The following is a 26,085-nucleotide window of genomic DNA, read 5'->3' as shown; positions in this document are numbered from 1 at the left end:
CCAAGCATTTACACTCCTCGAAAACTAATCTTGACACAGAAACCTGTACGTGAATAGTCGTAGCAGCTTTATTTGGAATAGCCCCAAACTGGAAACATCCCAGGTGTCCTTCAGGGGGCCAATGCATACACCACGGAATACCACTCAGCAATAAAAAGGAGCAAACTGTTGACACATGCAACGCCTGATCTGCCGAGAATGATGCTGAGTGAAAAAAGACAATCCCGAATGCTTACACACTATGCTCCCATTTATACAACATTCTTGAAATGACAAAGTAAGAGATGAACGATTAGTGGTTACCAGGAGTTAGGGATGGTGGGGAGGGAGATCCTTGCGGGGATGGGACTTCTTTATCGTGATTGCAGTGGTAGTTACAGATGTACATGTGACAAATGATTTGGATTGTCCACCCACATTGCACCAGTGTCAAAGTCTTTGTTGGAATACTGCATTACAATCATATAAGATGTAACCATGGAGGGAAACTAGATGAAGGGTGTGTGGGGCCCTTTACAACTTCATATCATCTGAAATTATTTCAAAATATAAAGTTAGGAAAAAAGAAAGCAACAGCTCTAAGTGCAGTATGGCATCCTGGATTGGCTGCTGCAGCAGAAAAGGGACATTGGGAAAAATGGTAAAATCCAAATAAACTCTAGCTAATAGTATGATTGCACCTTTAGTTTTGATAAATGTGCCAAGGTTATATGTAAGATGTTAACATTAGGGGAACCTGGGTGAAAGGTGTATGAAACTCTTCTCTGAATCTGGGCACGGTGGCTCACGCCTGTAATCTCAACACTTTGGGAGGCCGAGGCAGGAGGATCGCTTGAGCCTAGGAGTTCGAGACTAGCCCAGGCAACATAATGAGACCCTCTCTCTACAAAAAAAATTAAAAGAATTAGCTGGGTGTGGTGGTGCCTACCTGTAGTCCCTACTACTCAGGAGGCAGGATGGCCTGAACCAGGGAGGTTGAGACTGCAGCAAGCTGTGATCACACCACTCCACTCCAGTCTGGGCGACAAAGCAAGATCTTGTCTCAAAAAATAATAATAATAAATAAATAAAATAAAAAATTGAAAACTCTGATGCCGACTCTGATTAAATCACAAGCTCTGTGATTTAATTTGTGGCGGGTCCACATATTTTTAATTTGCCAGGTGATTCTGGTGTGCAGCCAAGGTTAAGAATCCCTGATCTTAGCTCACACCTGTAATCCCAGCACTTTGGGAGGCCAAGGCAGGCAGATCACCTGAGGTCAGGAGTTCAAGATCAGCCTGGCCAACATGGTGAAACCTCGTTATCTACTAAAAATACAAAAATTAGCCGGGTGTGGTGGTGGGCACCTGTAATCCCAGCTACTCAGGGGGCTGAGACAGGAGAATGGCTTGAACCTGGGAGGTGGAGGTTGCAGTGAGCCAAGATCGCACCACTGCACTCCAGCCTGGGTGACAGAGTGAGACTCCGTCTCAAATAAACAAAAAAACCACTGCTCTGGAGAGAGGATTTTAAAGCATCTGTTTCCAACCTGGGCTTGCTCTGAGTTTATTCCTTGAGGACAATTTCTAAGCAAGGATACCACTGTTGTTTTGACCTTCAGTCCCATTTATAAAGGTCCAAATTCCTTTGAGAAAAGTTCCAGAAATCCTCCTCCCTCCCTACCCAATCTATGATCCTATGTCCTTGTGATGCCCCAGTTTCCACACAGCTGAAGAACTACGGAAGGAAAATGTAGTAAATTAGAAGAAAAAGACAAATGCCTTCATGTTCCCACTTTTCTAAAACCCCATAGCTAGGAACAGAAAAAAAGGAAAAGACTTGAAATGTTCTAGAGATATAACAAAAACGGATTTTTTTTTTTAAAGAGGATCCACCTGGTTCATAAACCCTCCCTCACTGTTCTCTGCACATCACGGCCACACAGCACCTGCAGGGCGGCTGTGGGGAGGTGTGGAGCAGGTGCAACAGGCAGCTACTCTCCCGGGGGCCACACAGCGGAGAGAGGATTCGATGCAGCATGACGATCCCTTCCTCCCAGGCATGACCTCTTCTCAGAACACAGGAACTGACAACGCTGCGAGTGGCAACTCAGCAGGTGGGCAGAGAAGCAGAAAGGGGCCCTCGGCACCACTAGGCCAGCTCTCAGAATCAGAAGAGCAGCCTCCAGGGAGGGAGCAGGGCTACAGGGACAGCCTACAGGCAGTGGAGCTTCTGGTTTGGCACATGGGAAAGGCTGGGGCGCATGCTCTGAAACATGACACCGTCAGGGAAGCCAGAAAGGAAACCATGGACAAGGCCATCGATTTGAACCCCCAGCCAAAATGGGTGCTCTCAGCTTGCTCAAAAAGTGCTGCCAGCAGCGATAGGTTGGCAAATTAAAAGCAAACGAATACAGGTCACGGCCACACAAAGGCAGTAACTGCACTCACAAGGTGGCTTGGCCCAAAGAGGTCTGAATCTGAGTATGCCGCACTGTCCCTGCCTCGGGGGAGAAGGGGAAGGCTGGGCCCTGGGGACTAGAGATGATGGCATTCCTTTTGTTCCTTCCTAACGCGGGCCTGGAGGGCTGTGCCCTAGTGACTCCTGTCTCCTAAAGGAGGGCAGGGCCGGCTGAAGGATCCAGGCATCGATGTCTAGTTCTGAGGACACCCAGGACCCGCATCTACAAGGGCCATCTAAAACGTGGCCTGGAGGGGATGGGGGCAGGCGGGCACGAAGCTTCTGCTCAGCTCACTCCAGCTCCCCACGTGCTCATCTGTTCCCCAGATCTGGGGCTGCCTAGTGAGCAGTTAAACGCCTGGGTTCCGCCCAGGGCTGCCTTCCACCGGGACGCCGGGCCTGCTGTGGCTGGACCCTACAGGAGACAAGGGAAGGAGAATTAACATCAAAGCTGGTAAAGGGTCCTGTCAAAACCAAGTGCCAAATCCTCTGTGGGACAGGAAGGGGCAGCTAAGACAGGGGCTTCGGGATGCCTTGGGAGGTATCAGAGCAGAAACAGGAGCGACTGGTTAGCAGATGGTCAGCCAACAGATGCCTTCCCTGGGAGATGGGGGAAGCTGGGGCTGTGGATTTCTGGCCCCGGGGGTCCCAGGTCATTATGCTGAACAAGAGGCACCTTCCCGGGACAATACAGCGCCCTGTGCTGGAAGGAAGCACCATTTTCCACAGTGGAGGAGTCTCATGACCCCTCCTGTCTGCCAGAAGGATGGAAGGGAGCGCCCACCCCGCACCCCTGGAGAAAAATGCCCCCCAGCCTGGGGAGCCGTGGGCGCTGCTCCTCCCTCAGCTGAAGGGCCAGGAAAGGGAAGTGAAGGGGCAGGGAGAGGGAAGATATTTACCTTGGGTGTGCTCTGAAAACAAAAAACGCGCACTAGTCCACAGTCATTTATCAACTGCAGTTTCCAACTGTGCCAAAGAGGGAAAGGTCTACTGGGAAGGCTAAAGAGAGCAGAGAGAGAAAGAAGAGGAGAAGCTATTGAGCAGAAATGGCTGTGCCTTTCAGCTCCGGGCAGCACCATGGAGAGGGCCGGTGCCCCGGGCAGGGGAAGCTGAGGGAGAGCCGGCAGCCGCAGTGCTGGCGCTGCGCTGCCCCACAGCCTGCGGCTCAGGATGGCAGAGGAAGCCAGGAGCACAGCATGGAGGGCTGCACAGTGTGGGGACTGCCTTTCCCTCGGCAATACAGTTCCATGAAGAACTGACGTGGAGGACCTACCCAGGATTTGAAATGGTAGGCCAGGGGTCAGACAACTTTTTCTGTAAAGGACCAATATTTTTAGTTTTTGTAGGTCATATGGTCTCTGTTACAGCTACTCAGCTCCACTGCTGTAACTCAAAGACAGCCATAGCAATCCACAAACAGATGTGTGGGTTCTCATAAAAGCTACATTCTCAAAAATAGGCTGCTAGCCAGATGTGGCCCTTGCACCACTATTTGCCAACTCCCGCTGAAGGCAATTTAAAATTATTGTGTCTTCCAGGTCTCAAAAAAGGCACTTCTCTGCTGGGAGTCTAGTGCCAAGGTCTCCAGAAACTGGCTCTCATCTGCACGATTTAAGCAATGCCCCACCAAAATCTCCAGGTGTGCAGCGGCCCTCTGCTCCTCCAGACAGTGAAGTGCCAAGCTCACGGGACAAAACCCAGGACAACCCGAGTTCACGCAAGAAACAGAAAGATGGCAGGCCAGCCTCACTGGAGCAACCGTCAGGTTGTACTTCGGTGAAAATAACCAACATTGTGTCTAGAGAATAATAACCCATTACAAAGAGGAAATGACCCACAAAGCCACTATAAACTGTTCTCTTACAGGATGGCCCAGTGATGACTGTTTAAAAATCTCTGGGTGTGCAACGACGGGAAGAGCATTATTCTGGGATTGGGTCTGTATCTTCAATACAACATGTGCAGTCTGAGTAGCAGTGAGCCAGAAAAAGGCTCACATGTGGGAAAACCAAAAGCAAAAGGCTCACATTTTGAAAACACAACACCTTGGCCCCTGAGACCCCAGTGTAATGTGACAATGTGAACTTCTGTAGAAGGGGCACCCCATATAATAAGAAACCATCACAGTGGGTAAGCACAGAAGCTTCAACAACCCTAAAAGGTGCGGCACTAGCTACTCGTCCAGGTACTTTGGAGGCTGAGGCAGGAGGATCACTTGAGCCCAGAGTATGAGGCCAGCCTGGGCACCATGGCAAGACCTTATCTCTTAAAAAAAAAGGGCCGCACCATCCTTAGAGAGATCTCTTTAGAAAGACATGCAACCCATCCCCAGATCCAAGACTTAAGCAGCACGACCCTCACCTGCTGCCTTTTTGCCAACACCCAGATCTGGAGCCCACAGGGGCTGAAGCATCCACGTGGCCCAGGGTGGGATTTCTGTCTCTCGCACCTGCATGTCACCTCAATTCAGAAAGGACTATTAGAAAAACATGTTTGTGCTCTCAAGTGTGGGTATGAGTAGCCAGAGCGGCTCCACGGGAGGCCTACAGGAAGCAGGTCAGAGTCCCTGGGCCTCCTCTCTGGCTCTCATTCCTGCCCTGTAGAACAGGCAGAACAGCTAGCACCCCTCTGGCCACAGGGAGGTTAGCAGAGTTAGACATGGAAGCTTCTAGCGCAGTGCCTGGCAGAGGAAGCGCTGATAACAGCTGGGCAGGTGGGGGTGGGAGGAAGCAAGCCTGCAGCTCCCTCCACAGCCTCTCTGGAAGCCCCACCAGCTCTTCCAGGAATCTCAAGTTCAGGCATATCTCTGACCCCAACCTTAGGAACGCAATCAGAATTAAAGTCTCTTCTTGAAAAACAAGAACAAGAAACCCTTCACCACTCCTACCCACAGCCTACACTTCAGACTCTTTCACCTCCCTCCTTGCAGTGCGGGGATGGGGTTCCATATCCCACAACCTTTAGTTCCATTTGCAAAATTTCTTCCAACACAATCTTCCTGCTCACAGTGGAGCACTGGATGGGCCACGCTTAAATATTAGTATGAACTGACCAAACTCTTCACAAATGCCCTTCTAGTGTCTAGGATGGTGTCTGCCAGCCACATACCCTCTAAGCCAGGGCCACTGCTGACTCCAAGTGACCTAAACGTAATCTTAAATGGCCAAAAGAGTGTCTGAACTAAAACTTATTCCCACTTCCCAACAATTATCTGATTAAGTCAATCCATTCTAAAAGGTCCTTGAGAGAAATACCGACTTACTATACTCTACTCTAAATACCAGTTAGTCTATAGTTTGGTGTCATCCATGCTATTAAAGACAGCAAGAAGTTCAAGTTGAATAATGAAGAATTAAAAAAAAAAAAAAAAAAGCAAGAAGGGGGTTGGGCACAGTGGCTCACGCCTGTAATCCCAGCACTTTGGGAAGCTGAGGCAGGCGGATCATCTGAGGTCAGGAGTTCAAGACCAGCCTGGTCAACGTGGTTCAAGACCAGCCTGGTCAACGTGGTGAAACCCCATCTCTACTAAAAATACAAAAATTGGCCAGGCATGGCGGTGGGCGCCTGTCATCCCAGCTACTCAGGAGTCTGAGACAGGAGAATTGCTTGAACCCAGGAGCTGGAGGTTGCAGTGAGCCGAGATCACACCATTGTACTCCAGCCTGGGCAACAGAGCAGCAGAGCAAGACTCCATCTCAAAAAAAAAAAATATATATATATATATACACACATATATATATATGGCAAGAAGGGAAAAGGATGGGGAGAAAAGAGAGAAAAAAGACAGAGGGCGGCGGGGGGGGCGGCGGCGAGAGTGCAAGTCTGTGTGTGTGAGCTCACGGCCCTCAGGTCCAGACACCACCTCGGCACTCACCTGCCGCTGTGGTGGTCTTCTCACCAAGGAGCCTGGTCTGGCTGCCTGGAATAACCTGCAGGTCAGTGTTCTCAGGGGACTGTGGCAGGTTCTGGGCTCGGGTAGCCAGGAGTGCGTTGAGGTACTGCAGCCGCGTAACCTGGAGGATGACAGCGTTACTGGAAGACCCAATTGGTGAAGCGAGACGCAGAAGGTAGGCAGGAAAGGTCACATCATGCCAGAAGAGGACAGAGGCACAACTTTAAGCTAGTTAAGGGCAGAGAAGAGCAACTGAGTCCAGTGTTTTTAAGACCTCGCATGGAAACTGGGTGCAAAGGTCTGTGTCCCTCAGGATGAGTGGAAGGCCTTGCTCTGGGCAGTCTCAGACCAGCTGGTCTAGCCACCTGTGACACAAAGTCGGCTAAAGCCAGCACCCACGAGCAGCCCAGGCAGTCACCTTGATGAGCTGCAGGTCAGAGAGCGCCCTCACGGTGTAGTCGGGACAATACGCAGATGAACGCGTGCCGTCACCTGGGTCGGGCTGCAGGTCATGGCGGATGGGCTGGAGCGAGGACACCGGGGACTGGTGAACTATCAAAGGAACAATCAGTGATGGCAGAAGCCAGTGCTGGCAGCTGGGAGCGCCCGCCCCTGGTGGGGACAACTGTACAGTTTCGAAGACCCACCCCACCAATCACTCTGGAGAGGTGATGTGCATGGGAAGCTGGGAGAGGAGGACAAACACAGCTGGGAGAGGTTTTTCAGGGCTGGAGTGGGCCACAAAGTTGAGCGATGAAGAATGCTGCCCTCCCTCCTGGAAGCCCAGGGGCCACACCACCTTGTGGGGTGGTGGGCTCAGGCGGAAGGAGAGGTGAGGAGGGGCACTGAGAGCCCAAGCGATGATGGGGGACAGGCTCTGCAGCCTCCACCCTGGCCCTCAGCACCAGCAGGGCCGTGGCTTACCCGAGGATGGCACAGTCAGGGCCGACACTCCATAGTACGTGAAGGCCCCATTCTCGAACTTCAGACCCTCCTTCCCGATCTCCACTTCAACCCTGCCCTGGGAGGAGTGGCAAGGAGAGAAACAGATGCGGCCAGATGACCCTTCCCGTCAGAAGACAGCGGAAAGAGAAACCCACCACCTCAACTGTTTGGGGCGGGAGGGTGCATATCCACATGCCCCTGCTCCCCTCTTCTCCTAGACCCTTCCCTGGCCTGAGGAAGCAGGAGGGACTCCAGGCCTGGGACCCACAGCTACCTGCAGGATGAGAATGAAGTAATCCACGGGCTGGCTGCGCTGGTACAGGTAGTGGTGTGTGGCCAGGCGGTTGCTCTCGTCAAACCTCACTTCCTGGTTGACGCTGGGATGCTTCAGCAGGTGCAGCAGGACCTTCTCAGAGATGCGCAGCGGGCTGAATACATCCACTTCTGCACGTGGTGGAAAAAAGGGACAGTGTCCACTGGGGCCTAGTGGCGGTGGAACCACACCCAACACTGTAGGCAATTTAAAGTTGTTGTGCCCACCAGGACTCTCCCAGGTGGCCTGTGAGCAGCTGCCCCTAACACCGCAACACAAGAGAACTGGACAGGGGCCAGGTGCGGCGGCTCATGCCTGTAATGCCAACACTTTGGGAGGCTGAGGCAGGTGGATCACCTGCAGTCAGGAGTTCGAGACCAGCCTGGCCAAGATACTAAAAATACAAAAATTAGCTGGGCGTGGTGATACACGCCTGTAATCCCAGCTACTTGGGAGGCTGAGGCAGGAGAATCGCTTGAACCCAGGAGGCGGAGGGTGCAGTGAGCCAACATCGTGCCACTGCACCACTCCAGCCTGGGTGACAGAGCGAGACCCTATCTTAAAAAAAAAAAAAAAAAAAAAGAACTGGGCAGGGCTCCCCACACCCGCCCAACTGAGAGCTGAGGCCCCCTGGCTGTGGTGCACCAGGCGTGGCACTGGCCTGGCCCTGCTCTTGGTCATCTGGCAGAGAGGAGCTGTCTCTCCCATGACCCGAGATGCTGGCAGGGCTGCAGAGAACACAGAAGTCCTCAAGACGCACCCGCCTGCTAGGAGTGGGGAGCAGAGTCAGTGTTGGCCCTGGGCGGCCTCCTGGCCCACAGAACGGTGAGGAGAGCAGGGGGCATGGACCACCCTCCCGCCTCACCTCGGGACAGGAAGCGCTGGGTGGCCAAGAGCAGCTGAGGCGAGATTTTTACTTTATATTCATCATCAGACACCTTGAACAAGGAGAACTCCTCCTTCCGCATCAGAGGGGCCATCAGAGAAGCAGGCTTCCTCTTCACCACGGTGTCTCCTAAGATGGAAGAAGAGGGCGCGCTCAGACATCAGCCACCTGTCAGCCAACACGACCACACTAAGGGGCCGCGTCGCCTGCTACTTCCTCCTGAGGCCAGGGGGTCCTCGATGGAACAGCATCAGAGCCCCAGGGACGTGTCCTCAGCACCGCTCCCTCCACGGGGCCTGCTCCCACCCCAACCACACAGAGAGAGGGGTGGCTATCTGCCTTGGAGCTGGCTGAAGAGAATGCTGATATGATAACAAAGCAGCTTTTATAAAATAACAAGCATCCCTGATAGGTCACTGAATGTAGACTAAAAACTTTTTAAAATTTAGGCCAGATGTAGTGATTCACACCTGTAACCCCAGCACTTTAGGAGGCTGAGGCGGGAGGATCACTTAAGGCCAGAAGTTCAACACCAGCCTAGGCAACATAGAGAGACCATGTCTTTACAAAAAAATAAAATAATTAGACAGGGGTGGTGGCATGCGCCTGTAGTCCCAACTGCTCAGGAGGCTGAGGTGGGAGGAACACTTGAGCCTGGGAAGCTGAGGCTGCAGTGAGCCATGAATGCGCCACTGTACTCCAGCCGGGATGACAGAGCAAGACCGTCTCAAAAAAAAAAAAAAATTAAAAAATAATAATAACAGGCCTATCTGGCCACTGAAAAACTTCTCACTACAAAGCATGTATTCAAGGATTACCAATGCAAACGGGCAGCAATTAACCTGGAGACCCCATGCCTATGGCAGTCTCAGGAACGGAACTAGAAATGCTATGTTTGAAAATCGACGCATGAGTAAAGCGATACTTCTGGAAGCATGCAGGGCAGGCGGGCCGGCCATGACGCACAGGCTCTGTACAGCCCTGCGGTCCTCAGCCACCATCCTAACAGGCGGACACTTTTACCATGCAATCAAGGGCCCAGGATCAGCTGCTTTGGGAAGACTTATTTCCACCACCCCCAGTCTCTCAGGCTGGAGCGCAGTGGCGCGATCTCAACTCACTGCAACCTCTGCCTCCTAGGTTCAAGCGATTCTTCTGCCTCAGCCTCCTGAGTATGTGGGACTACAGGCGCGCACCACCACACCCAGCTAATGTTTGTATTTTTAGCAGAGATGGAGTTCCACCATATTGGCCAGGCTGGTCTCGAACTCCCGACCTCATGATCCGCCTGCCTGGGCCTCCCAAAGAGCTGGGATTACAGGCGTGAGCTACTGCATCCAGCCGGGAAGACTTCCTTCATGGCAAACAATGGGTTCTTTCAGGGGACATTTCTGTAATGTACAAAAGAACCTGCAAAAACAAAAGCACCTAGGGAGATAGGAGACTGGGAAAGGCCCATGAAGGGCAGAGCTCTCTCAGTAATGGAGGAAACTAATAGGACTGCTGCTAATGGAGCCCCAGGTGAGCCCTGGGATTGCAAGGCCACCGCTGGCACAGGCAACCATGCTTGTCTGGAGGTGCAGGCGTAAGCCCTCCTGCAAGGGGGCTCCCTGCCAGCGCCCATGCAGGGCTCAGAAGGGGGCCTGGATCTTGCTGGGTTCCAGCAGCACAGAGGCCCACTGGCCTTTGACGCAACATACACCTGGGGAAGTGTGCGGGCCCAACGGAGACAGAACTGCCAAGAGTCTGGACTCACGGTAGTCTTCAGACTCGTCCAGGATCTCGGACCTGATGATCTCCTCGATCACGTCCTCCAGGGTGACCAGGCCCAGGACCTCGTAGAAGGGGTCGCCTTCACCCTCGTTGTTCACCTTCTGCACGATGGCCAGGTGGGACTTCCCTGTGGGGGGAGGACACTCATGGAACAGCTTGCTGGGTGCCTCCCAGTTTGATTCATCTCACCTGGTACAGGCCCACCAAAAGGACACGGCTAACGTTCACATTCCTACAACGTGCCAGGCACAGAGCCAGACTCTTTTCTAGGTTTTTACTTAAGACTCCCAGCATGATTATGAGAACTGGCCTTATTTTCACACAGGTTGAAAATGAAGCACTGGGCTCATGCTCATCTGCACAAGGCCCCCCAGGCAGAGGTGGCAGAGCTGGGATCCAGCTCCAGGTCCGTGCACCTCCATGCCATGGATGCAATTTAGACAAGGATGCATCCAGTGGAGAACACAAATGCCTCACGCAGCAGCCAGCCTGCATATGCAGGCTAACCAGGGCACTGACTCTGGAAACACAGGCTCTCCCGGGACAGTCCACACGGGGCAGCCGAGTGGGGCCACCCAGCCTGACTGTCCTTGGGAGGTTTTCCTAAGTCTTTTTTTTTTTTTTTTTTTTTACAGTAAATATATATGCTGTCCATCCTACATAAATGTGAACGGCTTCTTGTCCTTCTTTATGATAGAAATTAGAAAGAGATAGAAAGATAGACAGATAGACTGTGTGTGTGTCTATCTTTTGGTTTTCCTAATTCTTAAAGCTGCCCATTAGGGGCTGTCAGCCAGCAGATGAGATGAGTGGTAGCTGTGGCCACTCAGGAGCCAAGCTGTGCAGGGAGAAGGAGCACCAGGCTGAGATTTTCCACCTTACCCTATATGTCTTTCTCAGGTTAGCTTCCTATTTGGTTTGTTTGCTTAGTGAGGGAATGTAAGCTTGGAAAAAAGCCCAAGTCTTAGAGTGCTGGGGAATGCTGGGGAGGCTTCAGGAATTTACTATGTGTCAGATAAGTGCTTTTCATCCACACTACTTTAGACCCATCTGAAGAAAACAGAATGCAAGCCACCTAAGTAATTTAAAATCTGAATAGCTGCATTAAAAAAGTCAAAAGAAACACATAAAATTAAGTTTAATAATATATTGTAAGTAACCTAATATAGTCAAAATAGCATTTCAATACGTAATCAATACAAAAAATAGTCATAGACATTTTGTCTATTTTGCACTCTGAATCTGGTGTGTTTTATGCTCACAGCACATCTCAACTCAGACTCCACCTTTAGGTAGCACAGCCCCAGGTGGAGGGGGGCTGCCGGCCTGGGCGGCACAGGTCCAGGACACGGGGATGGGAGCAACTCATTCAACCAGGCCCTCGTTTGTCACTAGTGGAAACGCTGAGGGGAAACTGGCCTAATCCTGCCTGTGAGGGGGTACCTGCTTCAAGACTCTTTTGGGAAATCAAACAGTCAAGTTCGTGTTGCTGTGATTAAATAAAGCACAGTTCTCCAGGATGCTTGCATTGTCCTGGACAAAAAGCTGGAAATGGCCACATGAATCGTCTCCCCGCTTTCCGGGAGGAAAGCTAGGGCCCCTGGAGATTGCCACTCAGTCCTGCTGAACCGCATTTCTAGACACCTTCTAACCCTCAGTGCTTGTGCTGGGTGCCATCTCTACGTGGGCCACGGCTGCCCCACCAGAGTACAAACCTGTCAGGCCAGGCCAGGAAGGCCAAGCGCAACATGTGGTTTTGGTTAATGTCTTGGATTCCAGCACCAAAGCCCAGGATCTAAATGGCCACCTCAGCGCAGAGAGGCCTCATCTCGGCTCCCTTCTCCCAGGAAGCCAGCCCCTTTGGCAGGTTTCCTACAGAAAGGGACTCACTCCTTTGCTTTCAAACTTCTCTAGAACAAGGCACACAATTCTCCATGGCCTGCCACACTGGGATGATTCTATCACGAACAGAAGAAAGCAGGCCCTGGAAGATCTCCTGGAACAGTGGTCGTGTGACTGAATCCCAAGAAGAATGTCTGAGGGGTCTAGATGGCAGCCAAAGATGACAGCAGGGGGACAGAGCAAGAGCAGCTGGAGGGACTCAAGGTCACCTCTCATCTGCTGAGCCACCAGAGTGGAACCACTCACGCTGATGCCTGCCCACAGGCCAGCACCACGGAGCCACGAGCAGCTGACAGTGTGTCTTGCCAACGTCAGGCAGAAAGCCCTGGAAAAGCTTCAAGTTTAATTTTAGTTAGCAGGCTCCAGGGTACCCCAATTATTTGAATGCCAAAGTACCCTTTCATAATGCCCAATTTCTATGATGTTAATAACAGTTGGAAGTTGGAGGGTAAGTTCCTCTACCTTCTCTCTTCTGTTTCCTAAAGCACCTCGGTGAATGAATGAATACTGTGAGAAAGACAAAAGTAGTGTGCTGACGCTCCTCACCGCTGTTGGAGCTGGTCAGACTCTTTTCCGCATCATGGCAATCATCTGGCTCCCAGCAGACAGGAAACCAGAGCTGGGTTCCTTTAAAGCAGAGACTGCGGCCAGGCACTGTGGCGAACACCTGTAATCCTATCTCTTTCGGAAGCTGAGCTGGGAGGATCGCTTGAGGCCAGGAGTTTGAGACCAGCCTGGGCAACATAGGGAGACCCCAATCTCTACATAAAATTAAAAATTAGCTGGGCATGGTGGTGCTCACCTGTGGCCCCAGCTTACTCTGAGGTGGGAGTATCGCTTGAGCCCAGGAGGTAGAGGCTACAGTGAGCCACGATCACATCACTGCACTCCAACCCAGGTGACAGAGCCAAGACTCTGTCTCAAAAATAATAATAATAATGTTCTTGGCCAGGCGCAGTGGCTCACACCTGTAATCCCAGCACTTTGGGAGGCCGAGACGGGCGGATCATAAGGTCAAGAGATCAAGACTATCCTGGCCAACACTGTGAAACCCCGTCTCTCCTAAAAACACAAAAAAGTTAGCTGGGCGTGGTGGTGCACGCCTGTAGTCCCAGCTACTCAGGAGGCTGAGGCAGGAGAATCACTTGAACCTGGGAAGCAGAGGTTGCAGTGAGCCGAGATTGTGCCACTGCACTCCAGCCTGGCGACAGAGCAAGACTCCATCTCAAAAAAAAAAAAAAAATAATAATAATAATAATAATAATATTCTTTTGTACATTAAGGTCCCTGACTTAACAATGGGTCAAATTACAATTTTTCAAATTTGATGGTTCAAAAGCAATATGCATTCAGTAGAAACCATACTTCAAACACATATAACCGTTCTGTTTTCACTTTCAGTACAGCAGTCAATAAATTACATGAGATATTCAACACTTTATTTTAAAACAGTTTTGTATTACATGACTTTGCCCAACTGCAGGCTAAAGTAAGTGTTCTGAGCGTGTTTAAGGTGGGACAGGCTGAACTATTTGGTTTGGTAGGTTAGATGTATCAAACACATTTTTGACTTAAGGTATTTTCAACTTACAATGGGTTTATCAGGACATAACTCCATTTGTAAGTCAAGGAGCAGCTGTCCAAGTTATTTACTACGGCTCCAAAGCACTCACTCTTCCTGGTGACGTCTGCACAAAATAATCAGCACATCATCTCAAGTTGGCACTGATTGAGGGGCGCCTTGCTGGGGAGGTTACCTCGCCCCCAGACTACAAAGTTCCCTAGCAGACACAGCAAAAGAAACAAAACCTGGAATGAAAGCTGCCAAGATGGCAGGGACTCCAGCTCCACGAAATTCACAGGCTCATTAGCTTGGCAGAGAGATGGGAAGGGAATCGATTTTAAAAACCTCACGCGCCACAAAGACTGCAATATGCCCTTTGTTCCTAAGCGGAGGAATGCCTAAGAAGGTGAGGAAGGACAAAAAGGACTTTAACACGGAAAAAACAAAGATATTTGCCAAAGGACTGCACTGAACTAGAGAAGCAGAGAAAAAAGTTCTGGGATGTCACCAGAAAGACATGGCCAGTCTGCCCACGAATGGCCCTCACTCACCACAGGAGAGGGGAAGTCAAGCGGGATTAAAGAGCTCCCCATTTAACCTCCAGGTTCCAAAAACCTCCGCCACTGTCTTCCAAGGGGATCCGTTTCAGTGTGCTGTCATGCAGCTTTTAGAAAGGTCTGTTTCAAGCAGAGGCACTCATCCCCAAATCCTCCTGCATCGGGCTGCTTGTGACCTGCCTGGAGGCCACCCAGCCCAGAACAGGAGCAGCCTGGACCCTGGCCTCTCTAATTTCCTTCCTAGCTACATTTCAACCTGCATTTCAATCTGAACCTGCTGGACTCGCCCATCTTAAAACCAAACAGCAGAAGGCCTCCTCCCCTGTCCCACGTCCTCTGCCAGTCACTGCTCTCTGCAGTCACGCTCTGTGGAGGGCTGTCTACATTGGTTCTCGTACCTTTCCACACCTCATTCATTCCCCAAATGGCTCCCTTGCCGTGGCACCAAATCTGCTGTTGCAAAGGTCAACGGCATCCCGTTTGCTGGCCTCCTCTCCTGTCACTCACCTTCCCTGGGAAAGTGGTCTCTTCCCTTAGCTTCCAGGACGTTCCACATCTCGGGGTCTCCTCCTTCCTTGGTCTTGCCTCCTCCTGGCCAGCTTCTCCTGGGCTTCCCTTGCCCCTGACACACCTGTGCTCCTGGGAGGCTGAGGCTCTCTGCCTCCCTCCCATGACTTGAGAGACACTCCTATTCTGCCTCCCACTTGCATTTCACATCAACGGCCTGCTAGGAGTTTGCGTCTTGGGACGCTGCACAGACACAAATTCAATGGCCAAAACCTGCTCCCCACGCCCGGCCCTTAGTGAAGGTGCACCGCCACCACACAGCCAGAAATCTGGGCTTATCCTCAGCTGCTCCTCCTTGTTGCACAGCCCCACTGCCAGATACCCATCTTCCCAATTCCACCTCTGCTGCCCTCTTGGGGCTCCTCTCCAGGCCTGCCATGAACCTTGTTCAGGTTATCATCCCCTCTCACCTGGATCCCTCACACTGCTGGTCTCCCTGTGCTGGTGTCTACAATTGTTACTGATCTGTAAAAATAACTGATACTGCTGCTTGATACTCACGGCCCTGGTGATCAAGTCCAAGTTCCTTACACAGCACATAAGCCACCCCCCCCCAGGGGACATCCTGCCTCTGGGCTCCTTCCCAATGAACATGAACATTTTTTATTCTTCCCCAAGTGGAATCCCCAGCCACCCTGGACCAAGCTCATCCATCGCATCTGAAAGACAAGACCATGAAAGCGAAGATCCTGACACTAGCGATTTGGAAAATGAAAGACCACTTTCACCAACCACATCCTGAGCATCATGACCAACTACAGAAGTTGCCTTTAGTTCTGAACAGGACAACCCTTCCATTTCCGCTGCTCCAAATCTCTGCTTGGTGACTGCTCAACTGTTGAAAGCAGCAGCCGGCTGAAGCCAGACACCAGAGTGAGCTTTTTCTTAAAGAATCTAGAAACGTGAGTGCTTTGAACACCAAAAGGACAGCTACAGTCTTCCACATTTTCCCTAAAAAAAAGGAAGTCTGGTGACCTGCCTAGAAGAACGGAAATCTGCAATTCCAGGTTGACGCCTTGCTCCTGGATTGGCAAACAGCTCACCTACCAGCAGAGCCTGTCCTGGAGTAAGAACCACCTGCTAACGCCAAGCACACGGCACATGCATGCCAGGCACTGGCCAAAGTGCTTGATGAGTCTCCCCCAGCAGGTCCGTTTACCCACTCTTATCACTAACAGCAGAGGACCTTGCACTACAAGAGGCTGAGCAGCCTTCCAGGGCCTGGGAGCAGGCAAGGGCAGGATGGAACCTACTCCGCTGATTCCAGGGTTGCCCTGTTGGCCACCACACCAGGAGAACCACCCCTGCCTCAGGGGCTCCGGCAGCCCAGATGGAGTACTTACCACTGCAAGGCTCTGTCTGGACCCAAACCCAGGCTCCCTCCCCAGGGCAGGGTGGCATGGCCATGTTCTAGGGACACAGCCAGGAGCACCCAAGAGTCTAATAGTTAGAGCTGCCCACCCAAGCCTCCCACCCATTCCTGAGCTACAGTAGTAACAGTAACTTAGCACCCAAGCCTCCTGCAAGGAATGACAGACGAGATTACACAGAAAGTGCCCATCGGCTCCTGGCACACGGCAGTGCTCAGTCAGGAGTAGCAGTCATTACCACAAAGCCTGGCTTCCTGCACCGACAGGCCAGGGGCTCTCGACAGACGGTGCCAGAGACATCCTGCCACAAATACCAGGGGGCTTTGCCACTTCTTGGCCTTACAGCCGGCAGCCTTTAGGGTCAAGCCCATCCAGCACCCTGGGGTGCTCCCACCCTCACCCTACAGGAGTGCAGGTGTGAGAAGCATGGCTGTTGACCAGGGTCTGAGCACCAAACTCTGGGGAGCACCACTAAGGATGATGCTGGAGAGGATTGCAGAAGAAACCACACCTTCACATCTGGAAGGTACTGGTTTTACCTTCAACCTCCGAACTGCTCAGCTAAAACAGTGAAGGGAGGGATGAAAATGTGGAGTTACGGGAGAACTTGAGACCTCAGGGCTAGAAAAGAAGAGGTGAGGCTGGGTGTGGTGGCTCACGCCTGTAATCCCAACACTTTGGGAGACCAAGGTGGGAGGATCACTTGAGGTCAGGAGTTCGAGACCAGGCTGGGCAAAATAGTGAGACCCTGTTTCTACATAAAATTTTTAAAAACAGAAGATTAAAAAGCAAAAAAAAAAAAAAAGGCCGGGCACAGTGGCTCACGCCTGCAATCCCAGCACTCTGGGAGAGCGAGGCAAGTAGATCACCTGGTCAGGAGTTCAAGACCAGCTTGGTCAACGTGGTGAAATCCCGTCTTTACTAAAAATACAAAAATTAGCCCAGAATGGTGGGGTGCATCTGTAGTCCCAGCTACTCGAAGGCTGAGGCAGGAGAACTGCTTGAACCTGGGAGGCGAAGGTTGCAGTGAGCTGAGATCGGCCACTGCACTCCAGCCTGCGCGACAGAGCCGGGAGAAAGGGAGACTAAGTCAACATAAATGGAGTTACTTTTGGTGAAAGCAAAGTGTAAGTTTCCCTGGCTTTACTGCAGATAAGGGATTGACACCTAAATACCCTTATCTGCAGTAAGGCCAGGGACCTTAAGAATGCTCTGAAGGAAACATTACAGGTCCAGTCAATTTGATATTACATGTGTGCAGACAACAATGTCCCAGATACCTGGAGACTACCTTCTTTTCTATGTTCTTCTAGTTTCTATCCAAAAATTTGGACCTGCTACAAAGCCAAGCACACAGAAACACTCTGGGAGAGGGAAAGAGCTGGGGGATTAGAGGACAAGCGGACATACCCCTCCCTGCAAATGGGTGGGGGGGGGGGGCTATCCTGACGCCGGGGTTAAAGTGTTCGCTGTCTAAAGGATTCCTCCCACTCTGATCGATGGCCTTTAAGTATTTCAAAAGGTCATTCCAAGCTGCAAGGCCAATACCGTCTTGAAAAGGTACCTTAAAGGTCTCACTGCTCTCCACGGGGGTGGGACCCTTTCCTGAAGGCTTCCATAACTCTCCACCCCTTTTCAGGGAGAGGGCACTCGCACGGGCGTCCCCTGCACCATGCCCGGGCCGTTACCTCGCTTGAACTCCTCCAGGACAGCATCCAGCTTGGTGTCGTTGAAGACGAAGTGGAGCGGATGGTTGTAGAAACGAGTGATGGTGCTGAGCGGCGTGCAGTCTTCGGGATCCACGAAGGCCAAGTCCTTGAGGTACAGCATGTCCACGATGTTGGAGCGCTCCTCCTCGTACACGGGGATGCGCGTGTGGCCGCTCTGCATGATGCTGGCCAGGACGCCGAAGTCCAGCACGGTGCTGGCGTCCAGCATGAAGCAGTCTTCGAGGGGCGTGAGCACGTCCTCCACGGTCCGGCAGCGCAGCACGCCCTTGCTGAGATCGCTGTAGGGGTCGCCGCCGCCGCGCGCCAGCTCCAGCACCCGCTCCCGCAGCCGCCCGGGCCGCGCCGCCAGCTCCAGCAGCTGCCCCACGGGCAGCGCCACCGGCAGAGTGAGCAGAACGGCCAGGCGGCTGAGACCCAGCGCGCGCGGCGCCAGCGCCAGCGTCCAGCGCCCGCTCACGGCGGCCGGCACCACCTCTCCCACCAGGAACACGAGCCCCGCGCTGCCCAACACGGCGGGCACCGCACGCTGGCCGGCCGCGCGGTACAGCAGCACCGCCAGCGCCGCCTGCGCCAGGCTGGCCAGCAGCAGCAGCGCGCCCAAGGCGCAGCCGGCCCAGCGCCGCGCGGGCTCCAAACGCCGCGCCGCCGCACGCTCCGCCTCCGAGCCGCTCTCGCGCAGCACCTGCACCTCGGCAGGCGCCAGCGCCAGCGCGCTCAGCTGCAGGCCCCGCGCCAGCGCTGCCAGCGCCAGCAGCCCGGCCGCCCCCAAGCCCAGAGCCCAGGGCGGCGCCGCCTCCTCGGCCGCCCCGCCACCCGGCTCCACGCGCACCGCCAGCAGCGCCGAGTGCGGGCGCACGGCTTCGGCCCGCAGGCGCAAGCGCAGCAGCGCGCGCCACTCGCCCGCGGGGGCCGCCACCTCCTCCCGGCAGCCCGCCCCCTCGGGGGCCACCCAGGACCAAGAGCTGTTGGCGAAGCCCGGGCCGAAGAGGCGCAGGAGGAAGGTGGCGTCCGGCGTGTCCCGTGCCGCCCCTCCGCGTACCCACCCCGCGCCCGCCCCTCCATCCTCCTCCAGGCAGAAGCCCAGCACTCGCGGGCCCGGCGCGGCCTCCCCCGCGGCGTTGCCCAGGCAGAGCGCAGCGAACAACCAGCCTAACCGACCAGCCGCAGCTGCCGCCGCCGCCATCGCCTGCTGCCCCCTCTCGGCCTCTCGCGCAGCCTACCCCGCTCGCCCCGCGCCTCCCCGGGCCAATCGTTACGGCTCTTCGCGCCTCCTCGGCCAATAGGCGGTGGGCGGGGGCGGGCCCCAGGGTCGGACTAGGCTGCGCCGGGGAGTAAACAAGCGGCGGCCAGGGGCGGGCCGGGGGCGTGGGGCTCTGGGCCTCCCCGGGTCTGCCGCGGCTCCGGATGCGCTGGGTGGCAGTGGCCAGGAGGACGCGGGGCGGTGGGCAGGGCCTCCCAAGCCCGGCTGTCCTCGGCCCGTGCGCGGCGCCCAGAGTCCCACTCCTCCCGAGGCTGTCCCCGGCGCCCGGAGGCCGGGCCAATGCTCTGGGAAGTTCCTGGCTTGGGAGCGGAGCGGCCGCTCGGAAGAACCTCGGGTGCTGGCGCGCCTGAAGTTGCAGACCAGACTTAAATGTGCGAGACATGTGCCTTTTTCTTAGGAGAGGCCCCAGCTACCAGAAAGGTTTTCAGCGCGCCGACCTATGGGGCTAAGAGGGCTGAAATAAGAACCAGTGACTGAGCGCCCGGAGATTTACGGTTTATGGAAGATGTTCATCGCGCCGTACCCTACTAGAGGTCTGGGGACGTCGGACACAGCCCCTGCGTTCCCGCCGCGGACACCGTGATAAATACACAGACACACAAAATCACTACCGCCTTGAATCTGGACAGCTACCTCAGGTGGTTAATATCTTACAGGAGCAGAGTGGAGCTCAGAAAGACTCAGCATGGGTGCTGGGTTCCGGCGCGACCAGCCTGACACCTAGGTCAGCATCTCGGCCACACAAGGAGACGGGCAGTTCTGTCAGGAATTATTACATCTGGTGATTCCATTTCTCATAGCTCACCGCTGGGAGAATAATTCCTCAGGATTAACAAGATCTATTCCAGAGGATCCTCACTGCTGAAGCGATTTTAGAAGACAGTGTGGTCTGTTGACAGTATGGAATATTCTTTACCCATTAGATATGATCTGTATGTGATTGGAAGGAAATAGACCAGCTGCTAACAACACTTCTCTATAGATGTTCAGATTCAGTAATTTTTGTATTTTTCTCTACACTTTTGTTTTTTCAAATTTCCTAGCACAAGAAGACTTTGACTTACTGCACGTCATTTGAAATGACCTTTATAAAGACTCTATAGAAACAATTTGCTATGTCATTAAAGTAACAATCAAAAAAAGTGCGCACATTGTGGCCACAAAGTAAAACTTGTGTGGAAGGTAATGTGCAAAAAAAATGAGTAAGCTGCTGGTGAATGACCAAAGGAAAAGGCTTTGTAAAAAACTTTTTTTTTTTTTGTTTGAGACGGAGTCTCCCTCTGTCACCCAGGCTGGGGTGCAGTGGCGCAGTCTCGGCTCACTGCAAGCTCGGCCTCCCGGGTTCACGCCATTCTCCTGCCTCAGCCTCTCCGAGTAGCTGGGACTACAGGCGCCCGCCACCACGCCCGGCTAATTTTTTTGTATTTTTAGTAGAGACGGGGTTTCGATCGGTCTCCTGACCTCGTGATCCACTCGCCTCGGCCTCCCAAAGTGCTGGGATTACAAGCGTGAGCCACAGCGCCCGGCCTGTAAAAAACTTTTTAAAAGATGGTAATAGTGGGCCGGGCGCAGTGGCTCACGCCTGTAATTCCAGCACTTTGGGAGGCAGAGGCGGGCGGATCACGAGGTCAGGAGATCGAGACCATCCGAACTAACATGGTGAAACCCCGTCTGTACTAAAAATATAAAAAATTAGCCAGGTGTGGTGGCGTGCGCCTGTAGTCTCAGCTACACGGGAGGCTGAGGCAAGAGAATGGTGTGAACCCGGGAGGTGGAGCTTGCAGTGAGCTGAGACCACGCCACTGCACTCCAGCCTGGGCGACAGAGCGAGATTATGTCTCAAAAAAAAAAAAAAAATGGTAATAGTGGCCCGGCACGGTGGCTCATGCCTGTAATCCCAGCAGTTTGGGAGGCCAAGGCGGGCACATCACGAGGTCAGAAGATGGAGACCATCCTGGCTAACACGGTGAAACCCCGTCTCTATTAAAAATACAAAATACTAGCCGGGCGTGGTGGCGGGCGCCTGTAGTCCCAGCTACTGAGGAGGCTGAGACAGGAGAATCGCTTGAACCCGGGAGGCGGAGGTTGCAGTGAGCCAAGATCGTGCCACTGCACTCCAGCCTGGGTGACAGAGCGAGACTCCGTCTCAAAAAAAAAAAAAAGGTAATAGTGTATTTTTAAAAGATGGTAATAGTGTCTCTTCTGCATTGTAAACTCAAGAGCTGTGACTAGGCCAATGGGGCATCTCCGTGTTTTTTATTATCCAGATGATGTTCTGTGCCCTTTGAGTTTACCTTACTTTTGCAGATTACAGAGTAAGCCGCCAGCAGAAGCAATAAAGACATTACTGGGCCTTTCCACTGGAACATCATGCCTCTGAAGAAAAAAAAAGTGCAAACATTACAATAGATTCAGCTCCTTTAGTTCTCACTTCTGTCTCCAAGTCAAGATAAAATACTGACATTGAAATAGAGTGGATGACACGCTTGAAATGAGTCATGTGCCTGAAACGTCATTAACAAAAACAGTTCCAGAGGCAATCCAGGAAAAACTCCCCACGGACTTACAGAGGGAGCTCTCACCTTTAACATGTTACTTTTTCCTTGTCTCAGGCTTCCTCGGAAAACAACCTATAACTAACTTTCTGGGAGTAAAGCTTCAGGTGGAAGAACAATTGGATCAAACTTGGAAAACATAAGTGGTCATTTAAATTGTCAGTACCCAAAGATACAAAAAAATCCAGTATGGGGCACGCAAAGCTGCTCCTGGAGTGGTTTCCTGTTTGCAGTAGAGGCCTCAACAGTCCTTGACCAGCTTCTCCTGTGGCTGTGCCATTCTTTACCCCACCCCTGGTTAGCATCAATGGAGACACAGCCACTTGACCTTCAGACCATTGTTGGCCCTCCCTGGGCCGTTTTCCTTACTGGTCTTTTGGATCAAGACATTTCCATGTTATATCTAAGTATTTATTCTTGAGTTTTAAACCCCCTTGCTAATTCCTGCTTATCTCTCAAGCCTTAGCTCATATGCTGCTCCCTCCGAGTGATCTTCCTTGACCCTCTTGACTAGGTTGGCTCAAGGTTATTGGAGCTATGTGCTCTCCCCATATCATCCAGTACATCCCCTGTTGTAACATGTATTCATTTATTCATTCAACAAGTATTTCCTGCATTGAGTCCCTGCAATGTACCAGGTACTGTTCTAGTGTTGGGACTGTAGTGGGAATAAAATTAAGTCCCTACCCTTGTGAGGCTAGATTCTAGCACAAGGACGATAGAAAATACCCAAGTCTATATTCCAATATCTGGTAGTAAGAGCTATGGAGGGAAAAAGGCAAGATAAAGAGACAGATGCTGGGGTGATGCTGATTGAGATGGGCTAATCGGAAGCCTTCTCAAGGAGATGGCATTTGAACTGAGGCTTAAATGAAATAAGGGGTGAGCCTCACCAAGACTTAGGAGTTGTGTCCCAGGTCAGGGAGACTGCAAATGGAAAAGCTGTGTGTGACTGTCCCCCTTGGGGTGGTGGGAAGGTTCTTCACTAAATTCACAGAGGGCTTGGTAGGACCTGGCATGCGATAGGGGCTTAAACGTGTGGAACAGATAGATGAAGATAATTTACAAATCTTGCCCTAGACACAAACGTTGGCATGTGTACCTCTTTTATCTGGAATATCCTCTTTTCTTTGTTGCCTACCTAGATGCCCCCAGTTTGTCTACTCCATTGAACTTCGCATGCTTGGAGCCCCCGGCCTCAGCACACTCAATCGCACAAGCCAGCCTGCAGCACCTATACAGCACCATGGGAGTCCCCTGCAGAGCTGCAACTTCGAGAGTGGGTATAGTGACGTAACTCAGTTTCTTCAACGGATGAACACTTCAACTTTGAAACCACTAGCCTGTAGGTGTGGACGAAAAGGCAGCTGCATGTTATAAAACAATATTACTCATACTTTTGGATCAAGCTACTTTCAGTCCCATGGGTAGGGAGGAGGGGCAATTTGCTGAAGCCCACTGCTCTTCCAGTGCTCACAAGCCAAGGGCCCTACGGGATCTGTTTCACAGGACTCATGCTTATGGCAGCTGAGCACATCTGTCCTGTATGTCTGCCAGCAGCCACGTCCCTCTCACTCCTGTGACGACAGCCTTGACTATATTTAGAAATTCCATTTCTGATTGCATTTCACTGCTGAATGGTCCTAGAATCCTTTATTGCCCCTAGCCCCATCACAAGAGACGGCCAGCCACAGCCATTTTTATCTCGACAACATACTGAATACTGACAGAACAAACAGGCAAGTTGTAGACTCACCAGGATTTATACATATTTGATTTTTTATTACCAATCAAAAATAAATTCCATATATCGTTTAGCAAATATTATCATTGTTTTGTGACAAAAGACACAAGAGTCATAACAACAAAACTCCCCGAGAGTCAAACTCATAACGCCAAAATAAATCACAAAAATATACAAATTAAAATATGCAAAATAAATACGGCGGCTGTCACCTGCCTACCCATTTGGATGCCATTTGCAAAGTTCTCCCTCACATGGAAGACACAGTGGGTGGGCCAGTTCCAGGGTATGGCTCATCCCAGGAACCAGAGGTTGAAATAGGAAGTGAAAAATTGCACTGGGAAGAGAAGTCATCAGACCAACAATATTTGGGAATAATGATGACCCTCTGTGAGAAGGGATGATCAGTGGGCCAGGGAAGAGGAGGAGGGCCAGCCAGTTGGTGGTAACCGTGTGCACAGAGGTCACTGTGGAGGTGTGTGCACCTGCCCCTTTTGCTTCACATACCCCCACCAATGTCTTTTGCTCCGCCTGGCAGTCAGGGCTGTCAGGAATATAGCTCTGCCAGCTTCCAAAAGGACTTGGGAGCAAGCTGCTCCTGTACAAGACTAAGGGCTTTCCTCCAATAGGGAACAAAAGTCTGGTGTCTTTTTTCCTTACAGTTGAGAACCCATGGGTGTCACCACCTCTCCAGGCTTCCAGGAGTCAGTTCTATGGCTAGGAGACCTCAGACTGGCCAGGGGTAGGCAAACTTGGTGCAAGACAATCCCTGGTCCTAAGAGTTAGGATTCTCTAGGCACCTGGAGAGCAGGGCACTTGGGGTGAGGAAAGGAGTGAATAAATAATACTCAGGCGGAAGGCCTGCAGAGTTTCACCTGCCAGGCTCTCGGGACCCAGCTCCTGCTGCACCCAGCGGAAGGACCAACGTGGACCTTGGTCCCACAGCCTCCCCAACTCTGGGAAGTCTGGAGTTTTGCAGCAGGGCCTGATTCAGCCCCAGGGAAGAGGCGCCAGGGCAGGAATTCACATGAGGGCAGAGCTCTTAGTACAGTACTACTAACTTCAGCAAGGGCAGGATGACCTCTCATGCTAGGATCACACGTGTGAGAAAGCGGGGTTGCAAGCTGCATGCCTTTAGGAGGACCCCTTCTCTCCTGAGGTTCTATAAGTGGGTGGATAAGGCCAGGTGAGCCTTGCCAGCCACAGAGGAAAGGACATAAAGAACCTGCTTCCGTGGTTTCCCACATGTCCTCGTCTCCACCCCCAAGAGGGACTGAAGCTTGGGGATTCGAAATAAGGGGTCTGGGAAAAAGGCTTCAGTCAACAAGTCAGCCTTGACTCTCATTGTGGGGCAGAGGTGGTACTGACTGCTAACAATGCAGATGCTGATGACTGACAGTTCCTTCTGGAACAAAAAGGAAGAACCCAGACAAATCACCTCCAACATAGATGCCCTCCCGCCGAGGGGGAACCTTTGGTAAAAGTGAGGGCAGGGCCTGGGGAGCAGGGGTGAGCAATCAAAGGCCTGAGACCCTGCCTAACGCTTGAGTCAGCCCTGTCACAAAGGGCCAGTTGTCCAAAGGGCCAGATGGGAGGCAGGGATGTGTCCTCAGCTGAGTCCCGACTCACCAGGAGAGGCTGTCGGCAGAGTTCTAGGAGATTTCTGGGTACAGCAGTTGACAGCAGATGTGCTCCTCTCCATAGCTCAGATTATCATGTCCCTGATCACAGCTACCCAGGAGCTCTTGGCCTCAGCATTGTCAGATAAGCTACAGTGCAGGTACCCAGGCAGCTGATCTCCATGCCATTTTGTTCTTTGCTTCTGTGAAGAGCTATCTTCCTCCCAAGAGATAAGCCTCCACTGGCAGGCTCTGGGATCCCACCTCCGGAGGAGGAGGAGGAGGAGGAGGAGGAGGAAGGGAGAGCTCCCTGAATCAGGGACATAAGCTGGAAGGCCATGGCTGGGAGCAGATTATGTCCATTGCTTCCCGGGACAAGAAACCCTTCCTCTTTTATAGTTTTTAGGAAAAAAAATTTTTTTTAAATAAAGTTCCTTAACCCTGTCTTCCCTTCCCAAAATGATATTTAAAAAAAGAGCGATGAGCCTAGTTTAGAAATTCTCTCTGTAAAAAACAGCCTTTGCTTACAGTAGCTGGCCCACTGCCCCACCTATCCAGGGCTGGACAGTGCCACCTCAGAGCTACTCAGAGGTCCCTGGCAGAGGCCAGATCCCCCATAGGCTGGGGGCCATCTGGCTGTTCAGTCAGACAGGCTATCTATCTGCATCCTTTCTGGACTAATAGGTTCCCTCTCTTCATGTGGGCCCACTGGGGAGGCCCCCGCAGGGTGGGCGGGGGGCCCCGGGCCCTCCTGTCAGATGGCATTCTCGTGGGAGGCTTTGTGCAGCAAGGAGTTACGCTCGTTGAGAAGAGTTGTGGTCTCGTCCACCACGGGCAGCTCAGACTTCTCGGCCAAGTTCTCCATGTGGGTGGTACACCCATCTATGGGAAACTGAGGGCTGTTCTCCATGCGCGAGGCCAGCAGCCCGTTCTGGTACTGCTGCCGAGTGATCTGCATGAGGAAG

At 52.4% G+C, this 26,085-nt stretch overlaps 3 protein-coding genes and 1 long non-coding RNA gene across 9 annotated transcripts in view; 2 read left to right on the top strand and 2 right to left on the bottom strand.

Annotated features, from left to right (window-relative positions):
- ANKRD23 (ankyrin repeat domain 23) overlaps window positions 1-4,812 on the top strand; it is a 30,538-nt gene extending 25,726 nt beyond the window's left edge. Inside the window, exon 10 of the mRNA XM_063648472.1 lies at window positions 3,981-4,812. Coding sequence (XP_063504542.1) covers window positions 3,981-4,115 — 135 coding nt within the window. The 3' untranslated portion in view covers window positions 4,116-4,812. The remainder of the gene's footprint in view (window positions 1-3,980) is intronic.
- CNNM3 (cyclin and CBS domain divalent metal cation transport mediator 3) lies at window positions 47-19,157 on the bottom strand. 4 transcript variants are annotated; one of them, XR_008500668.2, is made up of 10 exons: window positions 17,900-19,157; window positions 10,235-10,378; window positions 8,458-8,607; window positions 7,554-7,723; window positions 7,259-7,355; window positions 6,753-6,886; window positions 6,317-6,455; window positions 4,804-4,902; window positions 3,342-3,441; window positions 47-2,857 (listed from the first exon to the last, which is right to left on the bottom strand). XR_008500668.2 is itself a non-coding variant. In XM_054475904.2 (9 exons), exons 1-9 carry the CDS (start codon window positions 19,122-19,124, stop codon window positions 2,793-2,795), a joined length of 2,223 nt encoding a protein of 740 aa, XP_054331879.1. In that variant the 5' UTR covers window positions 19,125-19,157; the 3' UTR covers window positions 47-2,792. The 4 variants fall into 4 exon arrangements, 2 of the variants coding, with proteins under 2 accessions (XP_054331879.1, XP_054331880.1); XR_008500669.2 differs by lacking the exon at window positions 4,804-4,902; XM_054475904.2 differs by lacking the exon at window positions 3,342-3,441.
- Window positions 19,157-25,140, top strand: LOC134737772 (uncharacterized). 2 transcript variants are annotated; one of them, XR_010123021.1, is made up of 2 exons: window positions 19,157-20,384; window positions 22,903-25,140. It is a non-coding gene; the product is annotated as an uncharacterized LOC134737772 (long non-coding RNA). The 2 variants fall into 2 exon arrangements; XR_010123020.1 differs by lacking the exon at window positions 19,157-20,384 and adding an exon at window positions 20,830-22,395.
- The window catches only part of CNNM4 (cyclin and CBS domain divalent metal cation transport mediator 4), a 48,923-nt gene continuing 46,356 nt past the window's right edge, over window positions 23,519-26,085 (bottom strand). For both annotated transcript variants that reach the window (XM_063648468.1, XM_054475903.2), the window contains one exon: window positions 23,519-26,072. In XM_063648468.1, coding sequence (XP_063504538.1) covers window positions 25,875-26,072 — 198 coding nt within the window. In that variant the 3' untranslated portion in view covers window positions 23,519-25,874. The remainder of the gene's footprint in view (window positions 26,073-26,085) is intronic.

The sequence above is a fragment of the Pongo pygmaeus genome, chromosome 12 (genome assembly GCF_028885625.2).
Source record: "Pongo pygmaeus isolate AG05252 chromosome 12, NHGRI_mPonPyg2-v2.0_pri, whole genome shotgun sequence".
Taxonomy (NCBI): Eukaryota; Metazoa; Chordata; class Mammalia; order Primates; family Hominidae; genus Pongo; species Pongo pygmaeus.
This window is presented reverse-complemented; position numbering and strand designations above follow the sequence as displayed.